This window comes from Gorilla gorilla, chromosome 20 (assembly GCF_029281585.2).
Source record: "Gorilla gorilla gorilla isolate KB3781 chromosome 20, NHGRI_mGorGor1-v2.1_pri, whole genome shotgun sequence".
In the NCBI taxonomy this organism is placed as follows: domain Eukaryota; kingdom Metazoa; phylum Chordata; class Mammalia; order Primates; family Hominidae; genus Gorilla; species Gorilla gorilla.
In genome coordinates this window covers 63,813,161-63,835,944 of record NC_073244.2, presented here as the reverse complement: position 1 = coordinate 63,835,944, position 22,784 = coordinate 63,813,161, and the positions used below count along the sequence as shown (strand labels likewise).

At 39.9% G+C, this 22,784-nt stretch overlaps 1 protein-coding gene and 1 pseudogene across 2 annotated transcripts in view; both read left to right on the top strand.

Moving 5' to 3' along the window:
• The window catches only part of LOC101136385 (zinc finger protein 577), a 37,845-nt gene extending 22,086 nt beyond the window's left edge, over positions 1–15,759 (top strand). The window contains exons 6-7 of one of the 2 annotated variants that reach the window (XM_031004040.3): positions 6,086–6,160; positions 11,173–15,759. In XM_031004040.3, coding sequence (XP_030859900.1) covers positions 6,086–6,138 — 53 coding nt within the window. In that variant the 3' untranslated portion in view covers positions 6,139–6,160; positions 11,173–15,759. The other variant, XM_063701586.1, reaches the window with a different exon arrangement.
• A 3,087-nt stretch (positions 15,760–18,846) lies between these two features.
• LOC129528664 (endogenous retrovirus group K member 7 Env polyprotein-like) overlaps positions 18,847–22,784 on the top strand; it is a 43,492-nt pseudogene continuing 39,554 nt past the window's right edge.

Sequence of the window (22,784 nt, the reverse complement as noted above, 5' to 3'; positions counted from 1 at the left end):
TAAATATGTAAGAATGTATGATGTACTTAAGTTGTTTCTGATTCTTTCTTTTCTTCTTTCTTTCCTTCCTTCCTTCCTTTTCTCTCTCTCTCTTTCTTTCTTCTTATCTCACTCTGTCACCCAGGTTCAGTGGCACGATCATGGCTCACTGCAACCTCTGCCTCTTGGGTTCCAGTGATTCTCTTGCCCCAGCCTCCTGAGTAGCTGGGATTAAGGTGTGTGTCACCACGCCTGGCTAATTTTTGTATTTTTAGTAGAGATGGGATTTCACCATTTTGGCCATGTTGGTCTCAAACTCCTGACCTCAGGTGATTTGCCCACCTCAGCCTCCCAAAGTGCTGGAATTATAGGCATGAGCCACCACAACTGGCCTGTTTCTGATGTTTCTGGTGTCAATAATGTATTAATTTTCTGTTGATGCCAAAACAGATTCTCACAAACATTTAGCAGCTTGAAACAACACAAATTTATTGTCTCACAGTTCTTTAGGTCAGAAGTCTGGATTAGCTTGACTGGTTTCTTTGATCTGGGTTTCAAAGACTGAAGTCAAGGTGTGGGCCAACAGGGCTCTTATTGGAAGAATCTGGGAAGAATCCACTTCCAAGCTTATCCAGGGTATTGGCAGACTAATTCTGAGATTTGTTTCTTTGCTGGCTGTCAGCTGGGGGTGGTTCTCTTATTTATTTATTTTATTTTTTTTTATTTTTAATTTTTATTTGAGACAGGTCTTGCTCTGTCACCCAGGTTGGAGTGCAGTGGTGCAATCTTGGCTCACTGCAACCTCTGTCATAGTAGATGTTAAATCTGCTGAGCTGAAAGTGTGTCAGTTCCAGAAACATTTCTGTGCTGTTCATAGACACCTCCCATCAAGCCCAATTATAAGTGTTCAAGTCTTTGTCATTTCCCATGAACAGGCTCTTAAGCTACCAAACCAGATATCTTTAATTTTTTTTTTTTTTGAGTTGGAGTCTCGCTCTGTCGCCAGGCTGGAGTGCAGTGGCGCCATCTCAGCTCACTGCAGTCTCTGCCTCCCGAGTTCAAGCAATTCTCCTGCCTCAGCCTTCTGAGTAGCTGGGATTACATGCGTGTGCCACCACACCCAGCTAAGTTTTGTATTTTTAGTAGAGCTGGGGTTTTACCATGTTGGTCAGGATGGTCCCAATCTCCTGACCTCATGATCTGCCCGCCTCAGCCTCCCAAAGTGCTGGGATTACAAGTGTGAGCCACCGCACCCAGCCAGTGATATTTAATTTCAAACATGGAGAAGAGTCATGGAGAATAGAGGATAAAATGTGAGGTCAGTGCATTTCAGGTGAGTGAGAACCAACAAGATGGGAGACCTGGAAAGTAAAGGAGCTGGCCATGAGGGTTGGACCCCTTCCAAATGTGTTTAACAGGGCAAAGACTTGGAAGGTGACTACAGATACCTAGATCATTGATGAGGCTCTCTTTTGTTTGGCGTTTCAAAGAAAATGTGCCTTTTTCTCTCTTTATATTGACTTAGATTCTCACAATCGACACATCATCACAGCACTGCCTTTTATCCTGGGGTAAGGATGTTTGGCCTGATTTTTGTGCTTCCTACAGACCTCAGTGAATCATATGAGAATGTATCAAAGCAACCTAGAAGGTGGGAGTGCTCACCACAGTGGTGTTCCTGTACGTATGGTGTTAGAAATCTTTGGGAAGGCTGGGCGCGGTGGCTCACGCGTGTAATCCCAGCACTTTGGAAGGCCGAGGTGGGTGGATCACCTGAGGTCAGAAGTTCCAGACCAGCCTGGCCAACATGGTGAAACCCTGTCTCTGCTAAAAATACAAAAATTAGCTGGGCATGGTGGCGAGTGCCCTGTAATCCCAGCTACTCCAGAGGCTGAGGTTGGAGAATCGCTTGAACCCTAGAGGCAAAGGTTGCAGTGAGCTGAGATTGTGCCATTGCACTCCAGCCTGGGTGACAAGAGCGAAACTCCGTCTCAAGAAAAAAAAAACTTTGGGAAAGTTCATTGACTGTTGCATGCAGAATTAAAGAAGAATGAATCTGAAACAGAGTGACAGCACTTACATTTATGTGAAGAGCTGAGAAGACTTCATTCTATCTTGCTTCCCACAGATGTTGGTTCCTAAGACTTAAGTTGGCCTCTTTTCTGGGTACTTATTGTTTGAGCGTGATGGATGGACTTTTTCCATTCTCTGGGCATCTCCTTCTCCTAAAGCTTTCGGAGTTGGAGGGCGTAAGGGTGCTTCATCATTGGTAATTTCTTTTCTTTGTTCCCAGTGTGACCTCTTCGATTTCATGGACTTAACAATGCTATTTATATGTTGATGACTCACAGATTTCTCTCTACAGGCTAGATATTTCCTTATCCTCCTACATTTGCCTGGGAATTGCTTGGAGATCTAATAGCTAACTCAAACTTCAAGTCATCCTTGCTTCACCATTTCACTCATCCCACAAATCCAGTCCATTTAGCAAGTTTAGTCTTTACTTTCTCCTTATATCTCGAGGTCCTCTACTCCTTCCTCTAACAGTTATTTTCACTCAAGCTTCGATGTCCATTATCTCTTGCCAAAATTATGATAGTTTTCTCTAATATACTCTCAGTCCTTTACTCTTGTTTCTATTCTCCACATAATACCCTTAATGAATTTATTTTACTATTTTCATTTATGAAAATAAATGCGGGAGTCAGGGGCAGGAGTCAATGTTTCTAGCCCTTCACCTCCAAAATCCCTGAACATTAAAATAAACATCAGAAACATCTTGGTTCTTAAAAGACTTCAGATTTTGACAAAAGTGTTGTGGAAAGTAATTAAAGCTTCATATAAAAAGGTAAATCTTAGTTGGAGGATGGAAAGATCTAAATTATGGTCTAAAAAATGCTATATGATGTAGCAAATCTGTACTCACTCACAGGGTGCAAGCCTAAAAATATTCATGCCATAATATTTAAGACATGGTCAGTGTTAATTACTGATAAACATACACACAGGATGTTGCTTTTAAATTGGAAATCAGGACATGTCATCCTGCTCCCGCTATCATTGGTAATGGCATCCTGTTACTGTTAGCACAAGATCCAAATTCTTTTCAGGATCCTCCTACAAGGGAGCATTCCCTGATTTCTGCCTAAATGTTTTTGTTTACTTATTAATGAAAAATGTTTTGGTATAACATACGTACAATGTAATTCTACAGCTAGGTAACTTTCTACTCAGCACACTGTGCAACCAGCACCTAGATCAAGAATCTGAGTCCTATGCAGAATGGCATTGGGTGAATATTACACCGTTTATCTCTTTTACATTCAGGCCATTACACTTAGTGTCCCTACGTATGTTTTCATGAATATCTTTATTTATTTTTATTTTCTCCTTTTGAAAATGCTTGTCTCCAAATGGTCTAGATTTAATGAGACGTTCCAAAATGATACACAAAATTCTTGCACATTCTTTTTGCAAATTTCCCCAAAATATGATTTTACCAATTTGCTTTATCTATACACACACACCACACACAGGTACATATGGTTTTTCTGAACTCTACCCTAAAACCCAAGTGTGTATTTCATAGGAAGAAGAGCATTCTTTTGCATAATCAGAATACTGTGATCAAAATCAGAATATTGACATTGATACAGTATTATTATCTAAAATACAGAGCTTACTCAAATTTAACCATCTTTCTAATTTTTTTTATGGTAAATGGGAAAAGAAGCCTTTTTCTGGACCTCTTCTTGTTATCTCACTTACTCTATTGTGCGTACATTAGCTTTCATAACATCCAGAAGTCAGAGCTTGCTAATTATAACCAATTCTTTTTGGAAAGAAATCATATGGATGCAGTGAATGTGCAGTGAATACTTGTAAACTACTCATGACCATGCCTCAGAGAACTCATGCAGGAAACAAATCCCAGGAATCTCATGATTTTAGGAGAGCCCTTCCCAGTGAGTTAAAGCTTATTGCTCATCAGCAAACTCAAACAGGAGTGAGACCCTACTGATGTAATCAATGTCAAAAAGCCTTCATTACAAATTCAGGGCTTGTGTATCATCAGAAAACTCATCATAGAGAAGGGAAAGTCTGTACATGCAGCAAATGTGGAGAAGTTTTCCCTTGGAAGTCAGAACTCATTTTATGTCAAAGAAATCATTCAGGAGAGAGACCGTTCATTTGCAAAGTATGTGATAAAGGCTTTGTGGTTAGGACACATCTCACTGTACATCAGAGAGCTCACACAGGAGAGAAACCATATGCTTGCTCAGATTGTGAAAAAGCCTTCTCAAAAAAGGCTTTATTCATGATTCATCAGTGAATTCACACAGGAGAGATACCCTATTAATGCATTCAATGTCAAACAGCTTTGAAGACCAGATCTGAGCTCAGTTATCCTCAGAAAGTTCTTCATAGAAAAGGAAAATTCTATGGAAGCAGTAAATGTGGGAAAGCTTTTCCTTGGAAGTCAAACCTCATTTTGCATCTCAGAACGCATTCAGGAGAGAGACCTTTCAGGTGCAAAGTCTATCATAAAGCCTTCATGGTTAGAACACAGCTAACTGTACATCAGAGAACTCACACAGGAGAGAAACCATATGCTTGCTTGGATTATGAGAAAGCCTTCTTGAAAAAGGCTCAGCTTATGAAGCATCAGTGAATTCACACAGAAGAAAGACCCTATGGATGCAGTGAATGTCAAGAAGCTTTCATCTGGAAGTTGGATCTCAACAATCATAAGAAAACTCATCATGCAGTAAGGAAATCCCATGAATGCAGTGAATGTGGGAAGGTTTTATCCTCCAAAAAAAACTTTGTTATACATCAGAGAACCCATACAGGTGAGAAACCCTTCAAATGCAATGTATGTTATAAAGCCTTCACATCAAAGGGAAATCTCATTGTATATCAGAGAACTCATATAGGAAATAAATCATATGAATGCTCAGACTGTGATAGGGCCTTCTCCGGTAAGGTATATCTCATGACTCATCAGCCAATTCACACAGGAGAGAGACCCTATGATGCAATGAAGGTCAACAAGCTTTCACCCAAAAGACAGGTCTCAGTAAGCATCGAAAAACTTGCCATGCAAGAATGAAATCTTATGGATACAGTGGATGTGGGAAGGTTTTGTCCTGTAAGTCAACTCTCATTATATAACAGAGAACCTATACAGGTGAGAAACTCCTCAAATGTAGCATGTGTAATAAAGCCATCATAGTTAAATCCTGTCTCACTGTACATTAGAGAATTCATACAGGAGAGAAACCATATAAATGCAGTGATTGTAAGAAAGCATTCGCTACTTTGTAAACTCTCATTGGTCACCAGAGAACTCACACAGGAAAGAGGCCCTATAGATGCAGTGAATGTCAAAAAGCTTTACTCAGAAATCGGCTATTACTAATCATCAGAAACCCCAGCATAAAGGAAGAAAGTCCTTCATGCAGTGACTTGGAATATGAGAGAGCTTTTTTGATTAGTCACATCAGCTCAGACACAATAGAAGTTCCATGAATACTATGATTGTAATGGGCCCTTTTGGAACTCTTGTGGGAGAGAAACCTTATAGATGCAATGAATATTTTAAGCCTTCTTTTTTGAAGATATCCCTTGTTTACCGTAGAGCTCTCACAAGAAGAATCATTGGCCAGGCGCATTGGCCCATGCCTGTTATCTCAGCACTTTGGGAGGCTGAAGCAGGCAGATCACTTGAGGTTGGGAGTTCAAGACCAGCCTGGCCAACATGATGAAACCCTGTCTCTACTAAAAATACAAAAAAAAAAAAAAAAATAGCCAGGTGTGGTGGTGCACACCTGTAATCCTAACTACTCAGGAGGCTGAGGCAGGAGAATCTCTTGAACCTAGGAGGTGGAGGTTGCAGTAAGCCGAGATTGCACCAGTGCACTCCAGCCTGGGTGACAGAGTGAGACTGTCTCAAAAAAAAAAAAAAAAAAAAAGAGTCAATTATGAGTGCAGTGATTGTCAAAAGAGTTTATTAGAAAACTAGAAGCTTTCCATTTAGTAGGCAGCACCAGTGGATGTAATGAAAATGATAAATCATTCTCAAATTATATTTGTTACACATTAGGGTATTCATTCAGGAGAAGGACCCTACAGATGGAGGGAATGCAGGAAAGCTAAGAAGAATCACACCTCATTGCAGGTAAAAATTAAAATCTGAAAGTCAAAACTCTTTGAATATCTTGTTTACGAGAGAAATCTCATAGATACAGTGAATGTGATTGTGATAAAGTCTTCCCAGTTAATGCTTATCTTTCTTGTTATAGCAGACTCATACAAGAGGAAACCCCTATTAATATAGTAAATGTGATAAAGCCTTCATGTAGATACCAAAGGTCACTAATTATATCAGCAAACTCATGTGGTAGATAGGTCCTTCTGAAACGGAATGTGGAAAGCTTTTGAAAGTGACATGTCCATCAGATACTTAAATCAGAAGGGAAAACGATAGAGTTAAACTTGGCCATTGGCCACAAAACCCATTGCATAGCAGGAAAGAATTGCAGTGATTGTCTAAAATCCTTCATTTAAAATTCAGAGCTGAATTGCCCCCTAACTCAGTTATCAGAAAGATCCTATTCTCGAAGGCAATAATATTTAGGTTCAATGCAGGTATAAAATCCTAATGGAGCCATATCTATTCTGCCTCAGCAGAGTCATACATTTACCTAAAAGCAATGGTTCTGGTCACAGGAAATAATTTCTGTGGAGGATTAGATAGCATTAAACATCATAAGCTTTTAAATATAGGAGCAGAATTTGCTCCATACAGAGATTTTATGAATGCAATAAAAGTGGTAAAAGCATCAGTGATAAGTTATTTTTTATTTCATGGATTCACTTCTTCACATCCTACCATGTCTTAAATTGTGAAGCATCTTATGATCTGGAATGTCATAGTAATTGTCAGGGCTTTTTAAATGTGTGATGGCACTTTAGATTTGAGTAATTACCCTTGCCTGTATATATAATTTTATAATGGTTTTGCATAATTATTATAGAAAGGATTCCAGAGAATATTCTATAAATATTAGACATTTCATTGTCAAATATTCCTTTTGAATATATGAAAAATAAGAATATAATAAGGATTAGTCGAATAGTGACAAAGGATCTTAGGGGTTGTGTTGTGGACTGTACTATGTGACATGTACTTTATATATTTATAAACTTCATTGTTTACTTGGAATTACATGAAGAAACAATTATTAGGGTTAAAGAAATTCTCAACATAAGACAAAATGTTGAATAATTCAATGTAGTGCAAATAAAATGTTTTTTTCTTATGAATCAAAATGTCTTGTAATACATATTTGACTCATTATTAAGGAGTCTAAAGGATTATACCACGTAAGTGTGAATTCCTTATTTTTGCTGTCATTTGTAGTATTTTTGCCAACTGTGATGATCCATCACAAGTAGAAGTTTACATTTTTCTAGAGCCTTATAACTCTGAAACATCCAAAGATTATAAAAGATTTACCTAAAATATTTAAAAACCAGCAACACATTAGAGTAATGGAAGAAAAAAGTGTGAGGTTATATGAGGTGAGTTTATGGCTATATATTTCAAGTTTGTGTCACACCGAAACTTTTGATTTGTTATGATAATAGGCCATTCCTTTGGTGATTCCTCAAAAAGTTAAATCCAGACTTACCATATGACCCAGGAATTCCATTCCTAAGTAAAAAACCCATGAGAATTGAAAACAGGTACTCAACCAAATATTTGTCCATGAATGTTTATAGCACTGTTCACAATAGCCAAAATAGCATTTGGTTGAAAAGCTCAAATGCCTATCAAAGGATGAATAAATAAAATGTGCTACATGCATGTATACATGAATACATAAATGGTCAGTTATACAAATGAATGAAGTACTGATGACATGTTGCATGAATGAGCCCCAAAAAACATACTGAGTGAAAGAAGCCAAATGCAAATTCCACATTTTATACTTTCATTTATATCAAATACTCTGAGTAGGTAAATCTGTAGAGAAATAAAGCAAATTAGTGGTTATTGGGCACTAGAGGGGAAGGGAGAATGGAAACTGCGTAGTATGTATGGGGTTTTCTTTTAGAATGATGAAAATATTTTTGAACTAGATAGAGATGGTGGTTGCATAATATTGTGAATGTACTAAACTTCACTGAATTGTACACTCTAAAATTGTTAATATTTGAATTTTTACATGAAGAAAAATATATTTAAAAAGAAAAATATTGCATGAACTCTGGCACTTCAAATATGGACTTTTTTTTTTTAACAAAATGAGACTTACTTGACTGAATCTTCTATAAAACTTCTAGTGAGTATTCTAGTTATTAAAAAGCAAGGTTTTTATTACCTCCATGTGAAATAACTGACTTATTTTGGTTCTCAGTGAAACCTATTGTTTTGCAAGGAATTCTGTAAAAATGTACCAGCAAAATCTTGCTTATTTTTTTCTCTAGATTTTTGCCCCTTCCCCATTTTGTTTGACAGTTGTCAAGAAATCTTTTCTTCACCATTTTATTATGAAAATCTTCAGACATAAAGATGTTTAAGGAGTACTAAAGTAAACACTAATCTGGATTTGACCATTGCAACATTTTTCTGTGTGTGTTTGTGTGTGTCATATGTTCTGACAACCTCCTATTCACCCTGGTGCATGAGGGAGGGACTCCCTACCCTAAGTAGTATGGAATGGCTGAACACAACACCTGACACTGGCTAGATGAAATTGACAGCAGTTTATTAGTCACAGATACAGCCTGAGAGAAATGGTCATTGCATATAGGTATTGCACTCAGGAATAGAGTGAACAAGCACAGAGATTGTGGGAAGTAGGCTTTATATAATGAGAGGGTAATGTGCCCATGGTTTCTGTGGAAGAATGCAATTGCTTTGTATAATTCCATGGGCTGAATATAGATTGAGGACCATGTTGGGTGCAGCTTGTTCAGCTGATTGGGGAGTTAGCTGGGTGGGAGCCTTTCCTGTGCAGTGGGAGCATATCTGGTGAGAGTAAGGGAATTCAAAGATAGGCCTTCAGGGCCCTGTAAAGCTCAAAGACTAAAAGCAGGCCAGACAAATGGCCCGCACCTGTAATCCCAGCACTTTGGGATTACAGGTGGATCCTTTGGAGGATCCCTTGAGCCCAGGAGTTTGAGACCAGCCTGGGCAACGTAACGAGACTCCATCTCTACAAAAAATTTTAAAATAATAATCTTAGAAAGATTTCAAAGCAGCACGTGAGATAATAGGTTCTTAGAGTTTTGTGTGTGTGTGCGTGTGTGTGTATGTGTACAGATATATATATATATCTGTATATTTCTGGTGAGCAGCCTGAAAGCTACAGTCACTTGCCACTTGAGCAGTTCTCAGGCAATCACCCACCCAAAGGCTGGTGGGTTGATGAGGTTCAAAGACAGAGCTTTGAAGAACATCGGTTTCTCCTGCTTTCTGTATTGGTTCTCCAACCTACAATAAAAATCTTTGTTCTTATACATGTAGAGGCCCTTCGGCATATCCCCAGTTCTACCAAGATATGAAATTGTGGTCTATGCTCTTCTAAAAATCCTGAAACATCTACTGCAAAATACACATTTCTTCTCCTTCCTTTCCTTGTTTTTTCTTTTCTTTTCTTTTCTTTCTTTCCTTTCTTTCTTTCTTTGTTTCTTTGTTTCTTTCTTTCTTTCTCTTTCTTTCCTTCTTTCTCTCTTTCTTTCTCTCTCTCCTTTCTCCTTTTCTTTTCTTTTCCTTCCTTTCTTTTCTTTTCCTTCCTTTCTTTTCTTTTCCTTCCTTTCTTTTCTTTTTTGATGGAGTCTCGCTTTGTCGCCAGGCTGAAGTGCGGTGGCACGATATCGGTTCACTGCAGCCTCCGCCTCCCGGGTTCAAGCGATTCTCCTGCCTCAGCCTCCTGAATAGCTGGGACTACAGGCGTGCGCCATCACACCCAGATAATTTTTGTATTTTTAGTAGAGATGGGGTTTCACCATGTTGGCCAGGATAGTCTCGATCTCTTGACCTCATGTTCCGCCTGTCTCGGCCTCCCAGAGTGCTGAGATTACACAAAATACACATTTCTATTGACTTTCCCAGATGTTGTGTTCATGGACTCATGGTTGGAGCTAGTGTCTACATGGTACTCCTCCTATATAGACACCACTGGAGAGAGGCGTATTCACACCCTCAGCAGCTCCTACAGATTCTCCCCTGAGGCAAAAGCCATTCAAATCATGCTGCTTCTAGGAAGTACTTTCATTTCGTTTTACTTCATCAGTTCTATCCTGCTCATTCATAACGCTGTTCTTTTCCAATCAAACCTCTGGCTGCAGTATACTACCACCTTTCAGGCAGCATATTATCCCTCCCTCAGCCCCCCGATCTTGATGTTCAAGGTCCCCGAGCACCAAGTTTCTCGTCTTAAATGGTGAAAAATAATCCAAAATTACTGATGGTCCTGTTCACAACAGTGTCTCTTCTTCAAAGAATCTGGTTATTCACTTAATAAAGCAAGGATATGTGGATGTCTAGAATATGACAGACATACACCCAAAATACGGATAATTAAAGGATTTGTATGACATTGACTTAGCGATGTAGAGGCTTTACTCTTTACTCAGAAGGCAGGCATACAACCAAATAAACACGAAACTGTCTGTTAGCATTATCCTGATGTTCTCTGTATTTTTTCTTTGAGATACTTGATGGAAGCATGGAGGTGAGGTTGGGTAGAAATAATCTGGGGACATATTCGAATTTTTAACAGTTCATTAGCACAATTATTAAATTGGTGCAGTATTATATATTGATAAACAGTAATGGCTTTGTGTATCAACTGTATAACCCATGGTAAACCATTTAATCATTAGAAGGCTTAGGGTATTTACTTGTAAAGTTAATAAATTTTTATCCCAGAGATTACTGTGCAAAAAATAAATTATGTGATAAGGCATGATGTCCAGAATAGCAGAGGCAAGGCCTCTGCATATCCATCCTTTCATTAAAACAACATAAACATCATCACAGTCAATTTTGGAAAATAACCAAAGGCTTACAATATTTTGAACAGCATTTTCTTTTCAAGAAAAAAATTTTGAACCTCATTAAAAATAGTGGGGTATGTGGAATTTTAATTTGGCCTACTTCCATATCCCTTTCCCCAGATCTGCATTACCGTTGGAAAACAGCAGCCTCAGAACCACAGTAACCATGAAAACCATCAGCCTTCAACCACCACCCTTGTATCAGAGGAGACAAATAAGCTTGGAAATCCTCAAAAAGCCTCATCCTCAGGGCAATGTCATTATATATCTTGTCTTACAGCTGCATGATGTGGTTCCATTCTTTGTCCTAACTCATTCTCTCCACCTGACTCAAAGCTCACTTTGAAGGAAAAGTGCGATACTAGGGCACTGGTCAAAAACGATCAGCTTCAATTGTTTAACTTTGTAGTAGCCTAAGCCTGCAGTACCGTTAGGGAGCAAACAAGAGCTCTGAAAAATTGTTAAACGGACATCTGAAGAACAAGATGTTAATAGGGAGCTCTTAAATACTCTGACATATTCCTGAGGATCTAGAAGGCCCAACACATACACAGGGATGTGTGCATGCCCATGAGATACTGAGGGTACCGGTAGTTCACCTCTAGCTGATCTTGAAGCCCTTGAGAAGAAGGAAGAGAAGGCTAAAGTAGACTTACAAACTGCTTGAACATTGAAGTAGACACACACATACACACACACACACACACACACACACACACACACACACACACACACAGCACCCTCAGCAAAGAGTGGAAAACTTACTGGCTCAGAGAAATGAAGGAAATCTTGATTAATCATTAGCTAACCAAGAAAAGACTTCAAGAGACTGCACACTGCAGGGAATACATAAATTACTCCAGGAATGCCACTGAACAAACTGCAACAACAATCGCAACAATAAACCCTGGGGAGAGAGGGAATCTGATTTCCAAAGTAACAACTTTATATGATCTAAAATTTCTATATTCAACAAAAATTTGTGACACACAATCAGAAAAGTATAGTCCATATTCAGGAAATGAGGTTGTCAACTGAAACTACCACTGAGGAGGCTCATATGTCAGACTTAATATGCAAAGATTAAAAGTCAGCTATGTTAACTATGTTCAAGGAACTGAAGTAAACCATGTATAAAGAACTATGAAGTTGCAACAAAGAGAACAGGTCTCAACAGCAGATTTGAGCTGGCAGAAGACAGAATAAGCAAATATGAAGCTAGGTCAATGGAAATTATCCAGTCTGAGGAACGTGAAGAAGTGAAACAGAAAAAAAGTGAAAAACATAAAGTGAACAGACTCTTAGAAACATATGGTATACTTTCCAGCACACCAACATATATGTAATGAAAGTCTCAGAAAGTAAATAAAGGGGATAAGCAACAGATAGAATATTTGAAGAAATAATGGCCAAAGCTTCCCAAATTTGATGAAAATTATTCTGTCCATCTGAGAAGGTCAATAAATTCCAAATAGGCTGGGCACAGTGGCTCTCACCTGTAAACCCAGTACTTTGGGAAGCTGAGATTGGAGGATTGCTTGAGTCCAGGAGTTCAAGAGAAGCATGGGCAACATAGTGAGACCTCATCTCTTAAAAAAAAAAAAAAAAAAAAATTTAGCTGGGCATGGTGGTGCATGCCTGTAGTCCCAGCTACTCAGGAGGCAGAGGCAGGAGGATTGCCTGAGCTCAGGAGGTCAAGGATGCAGTGAGCCATGATCATGGCACTGCACCCCATCTGCAGTGACAAGAGTGAGATCCTGTCTCAAAAAAAAAAAAAAATCCAAATAGCATGAATTCATTACCTTCTCCACAGGCTTTCATCCTGGTAAACTAAACAGAAACCTGGTCCTTCCCAGATGGGTGCAGAATGGTTATTATCAGATGAGCACTGAGAATATTTATGCCAATGATATATGATAGACAGAACCTCTACTTTATTTGTGGATTTTCTGCTACACAGAAAACAAGCAACCCAAGAATCAATTACATACAATCCAGAATCAGTCACTGGTAGTTTTTCTCAAGGTTTTTATTATAAAAATTTTCAGACATATAGAAAAACTTAAAGAATAGTATAGCAGAGACCCTTACATACATCACATAGATTCAATAAATGTTAATTTTTGCCATATTTGCTTTATCTTCTACCTATAATCTTATCTCGCTCTTCTGTCCAGTTTGCTTCTTTTGACTGAACTATTTGAAGGTAAACAGCAGGCATCATAACCCTTCACTCCCAAATACCTCAACTTGGAGCTTATAATAATGTATTGTCCTACAAAGCACAACACCTTCACGATGTCAATCCTTTAGGGGTGTGGTATTTAAGAAAGAAGGGGGCTTACACACTGAAGAAGACTAGCAAGCTGAAAAAGAGAAACTTAGTTTCAATGAAAGTTTCAAGGAAGCCAAGAAGCCCACAAATCTGGGGATACTATAGAAGGTAGCAACAGAGCCTTCATTATCTTTAAAGATCATATGGCCAGGTTCAGAACCAGGCTCTACTGCATAGACTCCCGTACACCTGTTCTTGAAGCTGAACAGCCACTATCCTCTAGATTGGTCCAATTGACCGAAATCCTCTAATGCATCTGTAAAAAGACCAATACAACGCAGTTCACCCAAGATCCAGCAGGTAAAAGAGAAAGAAAAAATGTTAAATCTTAGGATAGTGCCCTTTTTGCATGAGATTACTGGCTCCTGGCTCACTTTTTACTTGGGGCTGGCCAAAACTTGTTGTCCCTATTGGGAAGTTTGAGATAGTGGGTTCTAAGAAGTATCTGTAATTGCTGAGCTGACCACTGAAGACCCAGTGGTGTTGAGTTAGAGAAAGGGAGTAAGGAGTAGGAAGTAAGAAAACTGTCTTTGGGGTCAGGGCCCATCACCTGGCTCATGCCTGTAATCCCAGCACTTTGGGAAGCCAAAACAGGCAGATCATTTGAGCTCAGGAATTCGAGACCAGTCTGGGCAACATGGTGAAACCTTGTCTTTACAGAAAATACAAAAATTAGCTGGGTGGGGCGGCCTGTGCCTGTCATCCCTGCTACTCTGGAGGCTGAGGCAGGAGAATTGCTTGAGCCCGAAGGCAGAGGCGGAGGTTGTAGTGAGCCAAGATTGTGCCACTGCACTCCAGCCTGGGCAATGGGAGTGAAACCCTGTTGCAAAAAAAAAAAAAAAAAGAAAACAAAGCTGTCTTTTAAAGAGCCATTCACCCTACCTGACAGCTAGCTGTGTAAAGACAGGGCATATACAATTATTAAAACATTCATACCATTACAAAAGTATATTAAACACAATTACACACACATGACATTTTAACATGTGATGGGAACACCTATATGTGGACAACTGTGTAATACCACTCAGATCAAGCAGTGGAGCATTCCAGAAGTCCTATTTATCCATTCCTCGTAAACATCCCACCCATCACCTTCTATGGGCAAGATCTCTACACAGAGAAAGCCAGGAGCACTTTCCCTCAGCCAGTTTCACTTCTCTAGCTTACCTCTTTGTTAGAGGTAGACCTAGATTCTGCCCTGTCTGTTCCCTTCTTCCTCGGTGAGGGAATGTATTCTTTGCTCTATAAACCTCAAAATTCCTCCAAAATGGACAAGATTTCAACAGGGCAAAAAGACATCTTCAGTTTAGGTTTGACCTGGTGATTGGTTTTCGCTGTCTGGAGGTTCATGACAGATAGGTGGGATCACGGAAATGCTATTGAGAATGAGCCACACTCCTTGCAACTTTTGGACAGGTGTAAATGCTCGTGCTGACGTGTCTTGGAAAAGGACAGAAAAGGTGGGTTGCAATTGTTTCTTTCCTCTCAGAGGCAGCCCATTAGCCCAAAAGAATGGCCAGTACGCTGTCTGGTGGCACTTCTTTCAAGATGGCTACCTCCTGCAGACTTGACTGAAATGAGCTTTCCAAAGAGCAGGAAGCTAAAGGCTTTAGACATCAGAATCTGGGACTCCTGGTCGTTCCAGTTTCTACTGAGTCTGCGCAATAGCCCTAGAGGCAGGACAGCCAGGCCAGTGAGTGGAAGCGGACGTGCAGTGTAGGAAGCCTTATACTTTCATGGCAGCAGGTCACTGTAGAAGTTAAGGCAAAGTTTCAGTTTCTGTGAACTGCTGGAATGCGCCACTGTAGGAATTCGTGACTTGGGGATGTGGCAGGTGATGCGTGAGGGTATTCATTGGGGTTGGTTAAAGGCAGCTTCTAAAGTGTCTGGGGTGAATGTCCTAAAGACATCATTGTGTTTACAAGAATACTTTGTGGGTGGAAAAGGAATGACAGACATAACGGTTGTTTCCTGGGGCAGTGACAGGGCGGCTCCAGATCTTGGCATTGGGAGACCCACTAGCTTTCAGGGAATGGTCATTGAGAGCATAGGCTGCTGGCTTGGTCATCTGGGGCTTCCGTCTGTATTTTGGGTTTGAGGAGTTGAAGAGTCTGTGTTAGGGTCTGTGTGAAATAAGGTGTCTGGGGAGTTGTGAACAGGAGCAAATGTGAGGTGTGGGGATATGGGGGCATTATGGGTGTCAGTGCTAGGAGATGGCTGATGAGCTTAGTAGTTAGGACTCAGGAGAGAAGTTTGGGTGCAATATGAATTTTCAACGTATGGGAAAGTTGAAAGAATAGTAACCCACCACTTACATATTCAACAATTATTTACACTGTTTTATAAATACTTAATGTATATTTGTATGTGTGTATCTGTACTTTTTTTCCTACTGAGCTATTTGAAAGAGTAAGATTGATTTTTAATCTATTTCTGCTACTCATTGGCTGTGTGAACTTTGGCAAGGTACACAGACTCTTACAAGTTTCAGCTTTTCCATTAGGAAAAGAAAAATGATATCTACTTGTCAAGTTTGTTTTGAAGAAGTAATAAGATGGGGTATCTGAAATGCCTGGCAAAATGACTGGCTTATAATTGGTATTTGACCAATGGTAGCTATTTTTCAAATATTTATCCTCACTTCTGATACCTTATAAAGATTGTAATTATGCCATTTCTGATTTAACTTTCTTCTAAATGTATATCCTAAATCTTATATGAATTTGAGTATAGATTTGAGAACTTTCCATAATTTTAAATGGTGATCTCTATTTTTATCACAAAATTATATGCTTATCCTAAACAAAAGTAAAAATCACCTTCAACTTACTAACTACACCGTACTATACACAGTGTTTTGTATCTTTAAATTTTTTATTTGTTTACTAGTTTACATAGAGTAATGCTCACTGATTTGGTCTACAGTTCTGTGACTTTTGACAAATAGACTCATGTTACCACCATGATTATGGTGCAAAACAGTTTTGTAATTTGGGAGTCCCCAAGACCATCTTCACTTCTGACACCAGCTGCAAGTTCAGTGTTCCCCAATATCACTTTTTATAATAATACCAACTGTAAATTTGGGGATACCCATGATTACTCTCATTTCTGACACCAACTTCAAAGTTTAAACACTACCCTCAGGTTTAATAATTTACTCACAAGACTCAGAAAAGGCATTATACCCACAGGTACAGTATATTACAGCAGGAGGCTACAGAACAAAGTCAGTAGAGGGATGAACTGCATAGGGTAGGGTCCAGTGGACACCAAGCACAGAGCTCCCAGTTGTCTTCTTTCAGAGAAATCATGCAGGCAGCACCTATTTCTTTCAGAAACAATTTGCGACAATATGCAGAATAATGCCAATAAGGGAAGTTTGCCCAAGCCTTGGTGTCCAGATATTTTACTTGGGTTCAATCACATAGACGTGATTGACTATCCACATGGGTGACCATAGTCTGCACAGGTGGAGTTCATACCACATGGCCTAAGGGCCCCCATCATAAAACATATTGTTAGCATATCTGGCATGGCCCAAGGCAACCAGGTAAACAAAGATACTCTTCCCAAGCAGGAAATTTCAGAGGTTTAGAGGTCATCTCCCAGGAGTTGAGAGCAAGGGCCAAACCTCTCTTTGGAGAAGATTAGTGCTTTACTTCATAAGTTCCACCACCGCCCAAAAATCCCTCCTTCTGTCCATTTTAGTCAACCCTTCTCTCCCCATCCCCAGAACAGAGAACAAATCAGTTCTCTGTCTAATTTTGTCTTTTCCATAATGTTATTAAAAGAATGATACAGCACATAACATTTTGAGTCTACCTTTTTACACTTAGCATAATAAAATGGAACTTCATTCATGTTGCTGTATATGTCAGTAGTTTGTTCTTTTGTTGACGAATAGTATTCCATTGTGTACGTAAACTGGAATAGGTTTATCTGCACCAGTTGATAGGCATCTGGGTTTTTCACTATTTTGAATAACTTCTCATTTCTTTTGGGTAAATGCTTAATAGTTAGATTGCTTGTTTAACATAAAAAGTGGCCAAACTTTTTCAAAGAAGTTGTACCATTTTTGAATGTTACTAACAGTGTATGAGGGTTCCAGTGTCGTTTCCTTAACAGTGTTGTCTTTATTTGTACTGCTATAACAAAATGCTTGAGACTGGGTAATTTATGAAGAACAGAAATGTAGTTGCTCACAGTTATGTAGTGGGCAGGGAGTCTAAGATCAAGGTGCTGACATCTGGTGAAGATTTCTTGCTGTGTCCTCACATGGCAAAAGGCAGAAGGGGGTGAACCTACTCCTGTAAGTCCTTTTACAAGTGGTATGAAAGTAGAATTCTCATGAACTAAACGCCTTCCATTAAGCCTCACTTCCCAACACCATTGCACTGGGAATTAAGGTCTCAACACATGAATTTTAGGGGACACATTCAGAACATAGCAAATGTATTCTGAAGAGCAAATCTTCATCCTGCAGACAGGTTAACCCAAACACAAAGAACATAGAAAAAGGAAGTGTTATAAACCATCCATGCACAACCTGTTTTGTATGCACAACCTATTTTGTTAAACTTACCCTTTTTCCATTGGAGAAGAGTAGGTAATGACACAGAAAGACCTGTGTATAGTTTCCTTCCCCAAACTGTGGAAATAGTTCAAGTTTTTATATAATAAAAGAGACAGAAAATGTGCACATATTTTAAAAGGAGGTAATGGCTTGGCAATTGTGTTCAATGTGTCAGTGCAGAAAACAGATTCATACAATGGAATATTAAAACAAAAAAATGGTTTAGAACTACATACATCAAAAAGATGATTTTTTTTCCAGCTCATTATCTAAAGGCAGTATAATCTTGACACCAAAACTAGACAGAGGCATTATTGAAATAAAAGATAATTACAGACCAAATATCCCATGAACTTAGATGTACAGTTCCTTACAAAATATTAGCAAATTGGGGAAGAGATCAACTTTAAATAATGTTGTTGGGATAATTATCTAGCCAGGGAAAAAAGAAAGTTGACTCCTACATCACAGTATTGACAAATGTCTGGGTAGGTTGTGCTCTTCAAGATACACAGGATCCCTGTGAGCTACAAATGCTTTTCTTGTGGCCTGGATTGTGGTTGCCCGTGTCTGCTCCACAGGCATCTTTGCAGCAGTTCTTAAGCCCTCACCATCTCTTCCCACAAACCACACATCCAGAGAGCTCTTCCCATACCACCTCTGTTCCTCCAGATCCAGTTCTAGGTCTCCTAATCTCCATCTTTCTCAGTCGTATGGAGAAAGATTCCATATCTTGGGTATTGTGAATAATGCTTCAGTAAATGTGGGAGTACAGATATCTCTTCCACATAGTGATTTCATTTCCTTTGGGTATATTCTCAGCGTCTTCCGCGTCTTAGCTGTACAAGCTGCCTAATTCTCCGTCCCTTCTTTCCTCTAGGGACCCAGGCTTTTCAATACGGCCTCACCTTTCGTGTGGTTTAGAAGAACGAGGCAGCGTGGGCGCAGCCATTTTCTGTTTCGGTGTGTTCTGATTGGTCAGGTGGGAAGACTAGTTGAAAGTGCCGAAATCCTACTAAGCATGCCCTACGCAGACAGGAAAGAAGGTGGAAGTACAGGATGAGAGGTCTTTAGAAGATTAGAAAGGATCAGTTAGATTTACTCCTTTTCGGCCTGGTCAGCGGAATCCGGTCGCCTAGAATGGCTGTCTCGCAGTCTGTACGGCGTCTTCCAAGATGGTGGCTTCCAACAGAATGTCAGGGCTTGGGCGCGACCATATTGCTGAGCGATCATTCCTGGTGGGACCGGGATCCGCGTCTGTAGATGGATCCAGGCCTTCCAAAGTGCTACTGAGTTTGTATAATAGCTGGAAAGCCTGGCCATCCAGCCCAGTGAGCAGAAGAGGAAATGACGTATGGAAGCTTTGCCTTCCAGGGAGTAAATTCACGGGACTCCTGTGTGAGATTACATTTGACTCTGCCTAAAGCCCTTAGGAATCCCGCAGCGCTGTGGGAATTCCGTGACTTGGGATTGGTTTCTGATGAGTACCATCTGGGGTTGCCGTTTAAGGCCGCTTCGGGGTTGTTGAGGGCTTTTGGGGCCGGCATCAGTGTTTAGAGCTGTGGATTGAGGAAGAAACTAGAGACCATTCTCTCGTTTCTCGTGAAATATCCTCTCCTCATCGTGCTCCCTGCCACAGAGAGAGAGGCCTGGGAGAGCCACCGATGGAGGGGGCCGTCAGGATGTGGTCGGCGAGGACAGGGATTGGCGGTTAGTGATCTGAGGTTTCAGGGGTCCAAGTTTGAGTATTTGGAGGGTCCGTTTTATGCTCCACTTGAAAGTAGGTGTCTGGGGAGGTGTGAGTGAGGCAACAGCAAGATGCTTGGGTGGAGAGCAACACGGACATCGACGGGAGAGGCTGGTGGGGCTGGAACATAAGGAGGCCTCAGCTGTACAGACATTTGGGTGCTGTATTTTACATTGAGGTATTATATTTCCCAATATCTTATGTCGAAGAATTTCAAGTATATAGAAAACTCGAAAGAATAGCAATATGATAACCTGTACAACCAAAATTCATGAGTTGTCAAAATCGTGTCATAAACGCTATGTGTGTGCGTGTGTGTGCGTACACGAGTGTTTGTATACACTTGAAATTAGTACTAGCTTTTTATGTCAATTCTGCCCTATTTTGTGTGACTTTGGGCAAGATACCCAACTTCTGTAAGTCTCAGTTTTTCCATTATGACAAATTGAAAATATCTACCTTGCAGATGGGTTTTGAGGATTGAGTGAGGTAGTGCATTTGAAGTCCCTGACAAAGTGCTGGCATGTAATGTATTAGTCAGCTTGGGCTGCCATAACAAAATACCATAGACTGAGTGGCTTAAACAAGAGAAACTTGTTTTCTTATAGTTCTGGAAGCTGGAAGTCCGTGATCACAGTGCCAGTGTGGGATGAGTTTTGGTGAGAGATCTTTTTCTGGTTTGCAGATGGCCATCTGTTTTCATATGGCAGTAGGGGGAGAATGCAAATTCTCTTCTTGTTTTTTTTTTGAGATGGAATCTCGCTCTGTGGCCCAGGCTGGAGTACAGTGGCACGATCTCGGCTCACTGCAACCTCTGCCTCCCGGGTTCAAGTGATTCTCATTCCTTAGCCTCCCAAGTAGCAGTGATTACAGGCGTTTGCACCACACTTGGCTAATTTTCTGTATTTTTAGTAGAGACACGGTTTTGCTATATTGGCCAGGCTGGTCTCGAACTCCTGGCCTCAAGTGATCCACCGGCCTCGGCCTCCCAAAGAGTTGGCATTACAGGTATGAGCCATGGCACCCAGCCAATATCTCTTCTTTTAAGGTCACTAATTCCATATTGAAGGCCCAACCTCATGACCTCATCTAACCCTAGTTACCTTCCAGTGACTCATCTGCAAATACGTATTAATAGATACTTGACAAAAGGTAGCTATTATTATGCAAATGTATACCTTTTATTTCTTATAGAGACAAGAACTCACTATGTTATACAGGCTGGTCTCAAATAAAAATTTATTTGTTTTTGGAAATAAAAAATTAGCTGGGCATGGTGGACTAATTAGCTGGACACACATGTAGTCCCAACTACTCAGGAGGCTGAGGTGGGAGGATTGCTTGAGCTTGGGAGGTTGGGGCTGCAGTCAGCCATGACAGTACCACTGCACTCCAGCCTGGACAACAGAGCAAGACTCTGTCTCAAAAAAAAAAAAATAGAACCACCATATAATGTAGCAATCCTACTACTGGGCACATATCGAAAGGAAATGAAATCAGCACTTTGCAGATATAGCTGCACTCCCATGTTCATTGCAGTGTTATTCACAATAGCCAAGAGAGGTAATCAACCTAGGTGTCCAACAACAATGAATGAAGAAAACGTGGCATATATACACAATGGAATACTCTTGAGCCACAAAAAAGAAGGAACTCCTGTTACTTGTGACAACATAGATGAACTTGGGATACATTATGTTAAGTGAAGTAAGCCTCACAGAGAAAGACAAATATTGCATGATCTCACTTACGTGTGAAATCTAAAATTATTGAATTCATAGAAATGGAGAGTAGAATGGTGGTTACCAAGGCTGGGGGAGGGAGAGGGTTGTGGAAATGTTGGTGAAAGAATAAAAAATTTCAGTTAGATAGGACATGAACTTTCATGTTTAAGAGATCTATTGTACGACATGGTGACTGTAGTAAATAACAAGGTATTGTATTATTTCTTTTCTTTTTTTTTTTGAGGCAGAGTTTTGCTCTTGTTGCCCAGGTTGGAGTGCAATGGTGCGATCTCGGCTGACCATAACCTCCACCTCCCGGGTTCAAGCGATTCTCCTGCCTCAGCCTCCCGGGTAGCTGGGATTACAGGCATACACCACCACGGATAATTTGGTATTTTTAGTAGTGACCAGGTTTCTCCATGTTGATCAGGCTGGTCTCAAACTCCGACCTCAGGTGATCCGCCTGCCTCTGCCTCCCAAAGTTCTGGGATTACAGGTGTGAGCCACCGTGCCCGGCCAAGTATTGTATTCTTGAAAATTGCATAAGAGAATAGATTTTAAGCGTTCACACCACAAAAATATGGCAAGTATGTGAAGGAATACATATGTTAATTAGTTTGATTTAGCCATTCCACAGTATATACTTATTTCAAAACAACGTGTTGTACTGATAAATACATGCAATTTTATTTGTTAGGTATAGGAAATGAATTAATTTTAAAAAGAAAAGTCTTTTTATTTACGAGGACTTGCTCTTTATTATTTCTACTTTAAAACACATTTTTGTTTGAATTCATAGATGCTGACTTCTTAGAATGAGGCAGCTCCTGTAAAGGAAAAAAGTATATCTCATGTCCAGAAATTCATCTTTGTTGAGGATACACTTGATAAGACATTATCAGAATTGCAGGACAAACAGATACTAAAAGTACTGGCCATTTTCTGAAAGCTCTTGAACGTGACAAAGTTCCAAGTGAGGTGTTTATTTACTTCCCAGTAGATTTTTAGCAGTTTATAACAATATATGTAATCAAAGAGAAAAATGAATATAAGTACACTCTGGCTGGCAGGGATGTGGTTAGACTAGGAGACAGAATAAATGATCAAGAGTAGCCAATTAGGAAGGGAGATCTATCTCCATGTCGTAGGGTCCTGAAAGGTGCTAATAATTAGACAATTGCCATATAAGTAGCAGGATCTAGAATTAAGTTGCAAAAATTTTTATGGCAGTACTGACAACCATCACAAGAGAATTTTTAAAAGTTACAAGATTTACTTTGTCCAGAAGGAGAAAGCACATAAAATCGTTGATATCAGCAAGTGTGAAGAAATGTCTTTGATGGATCT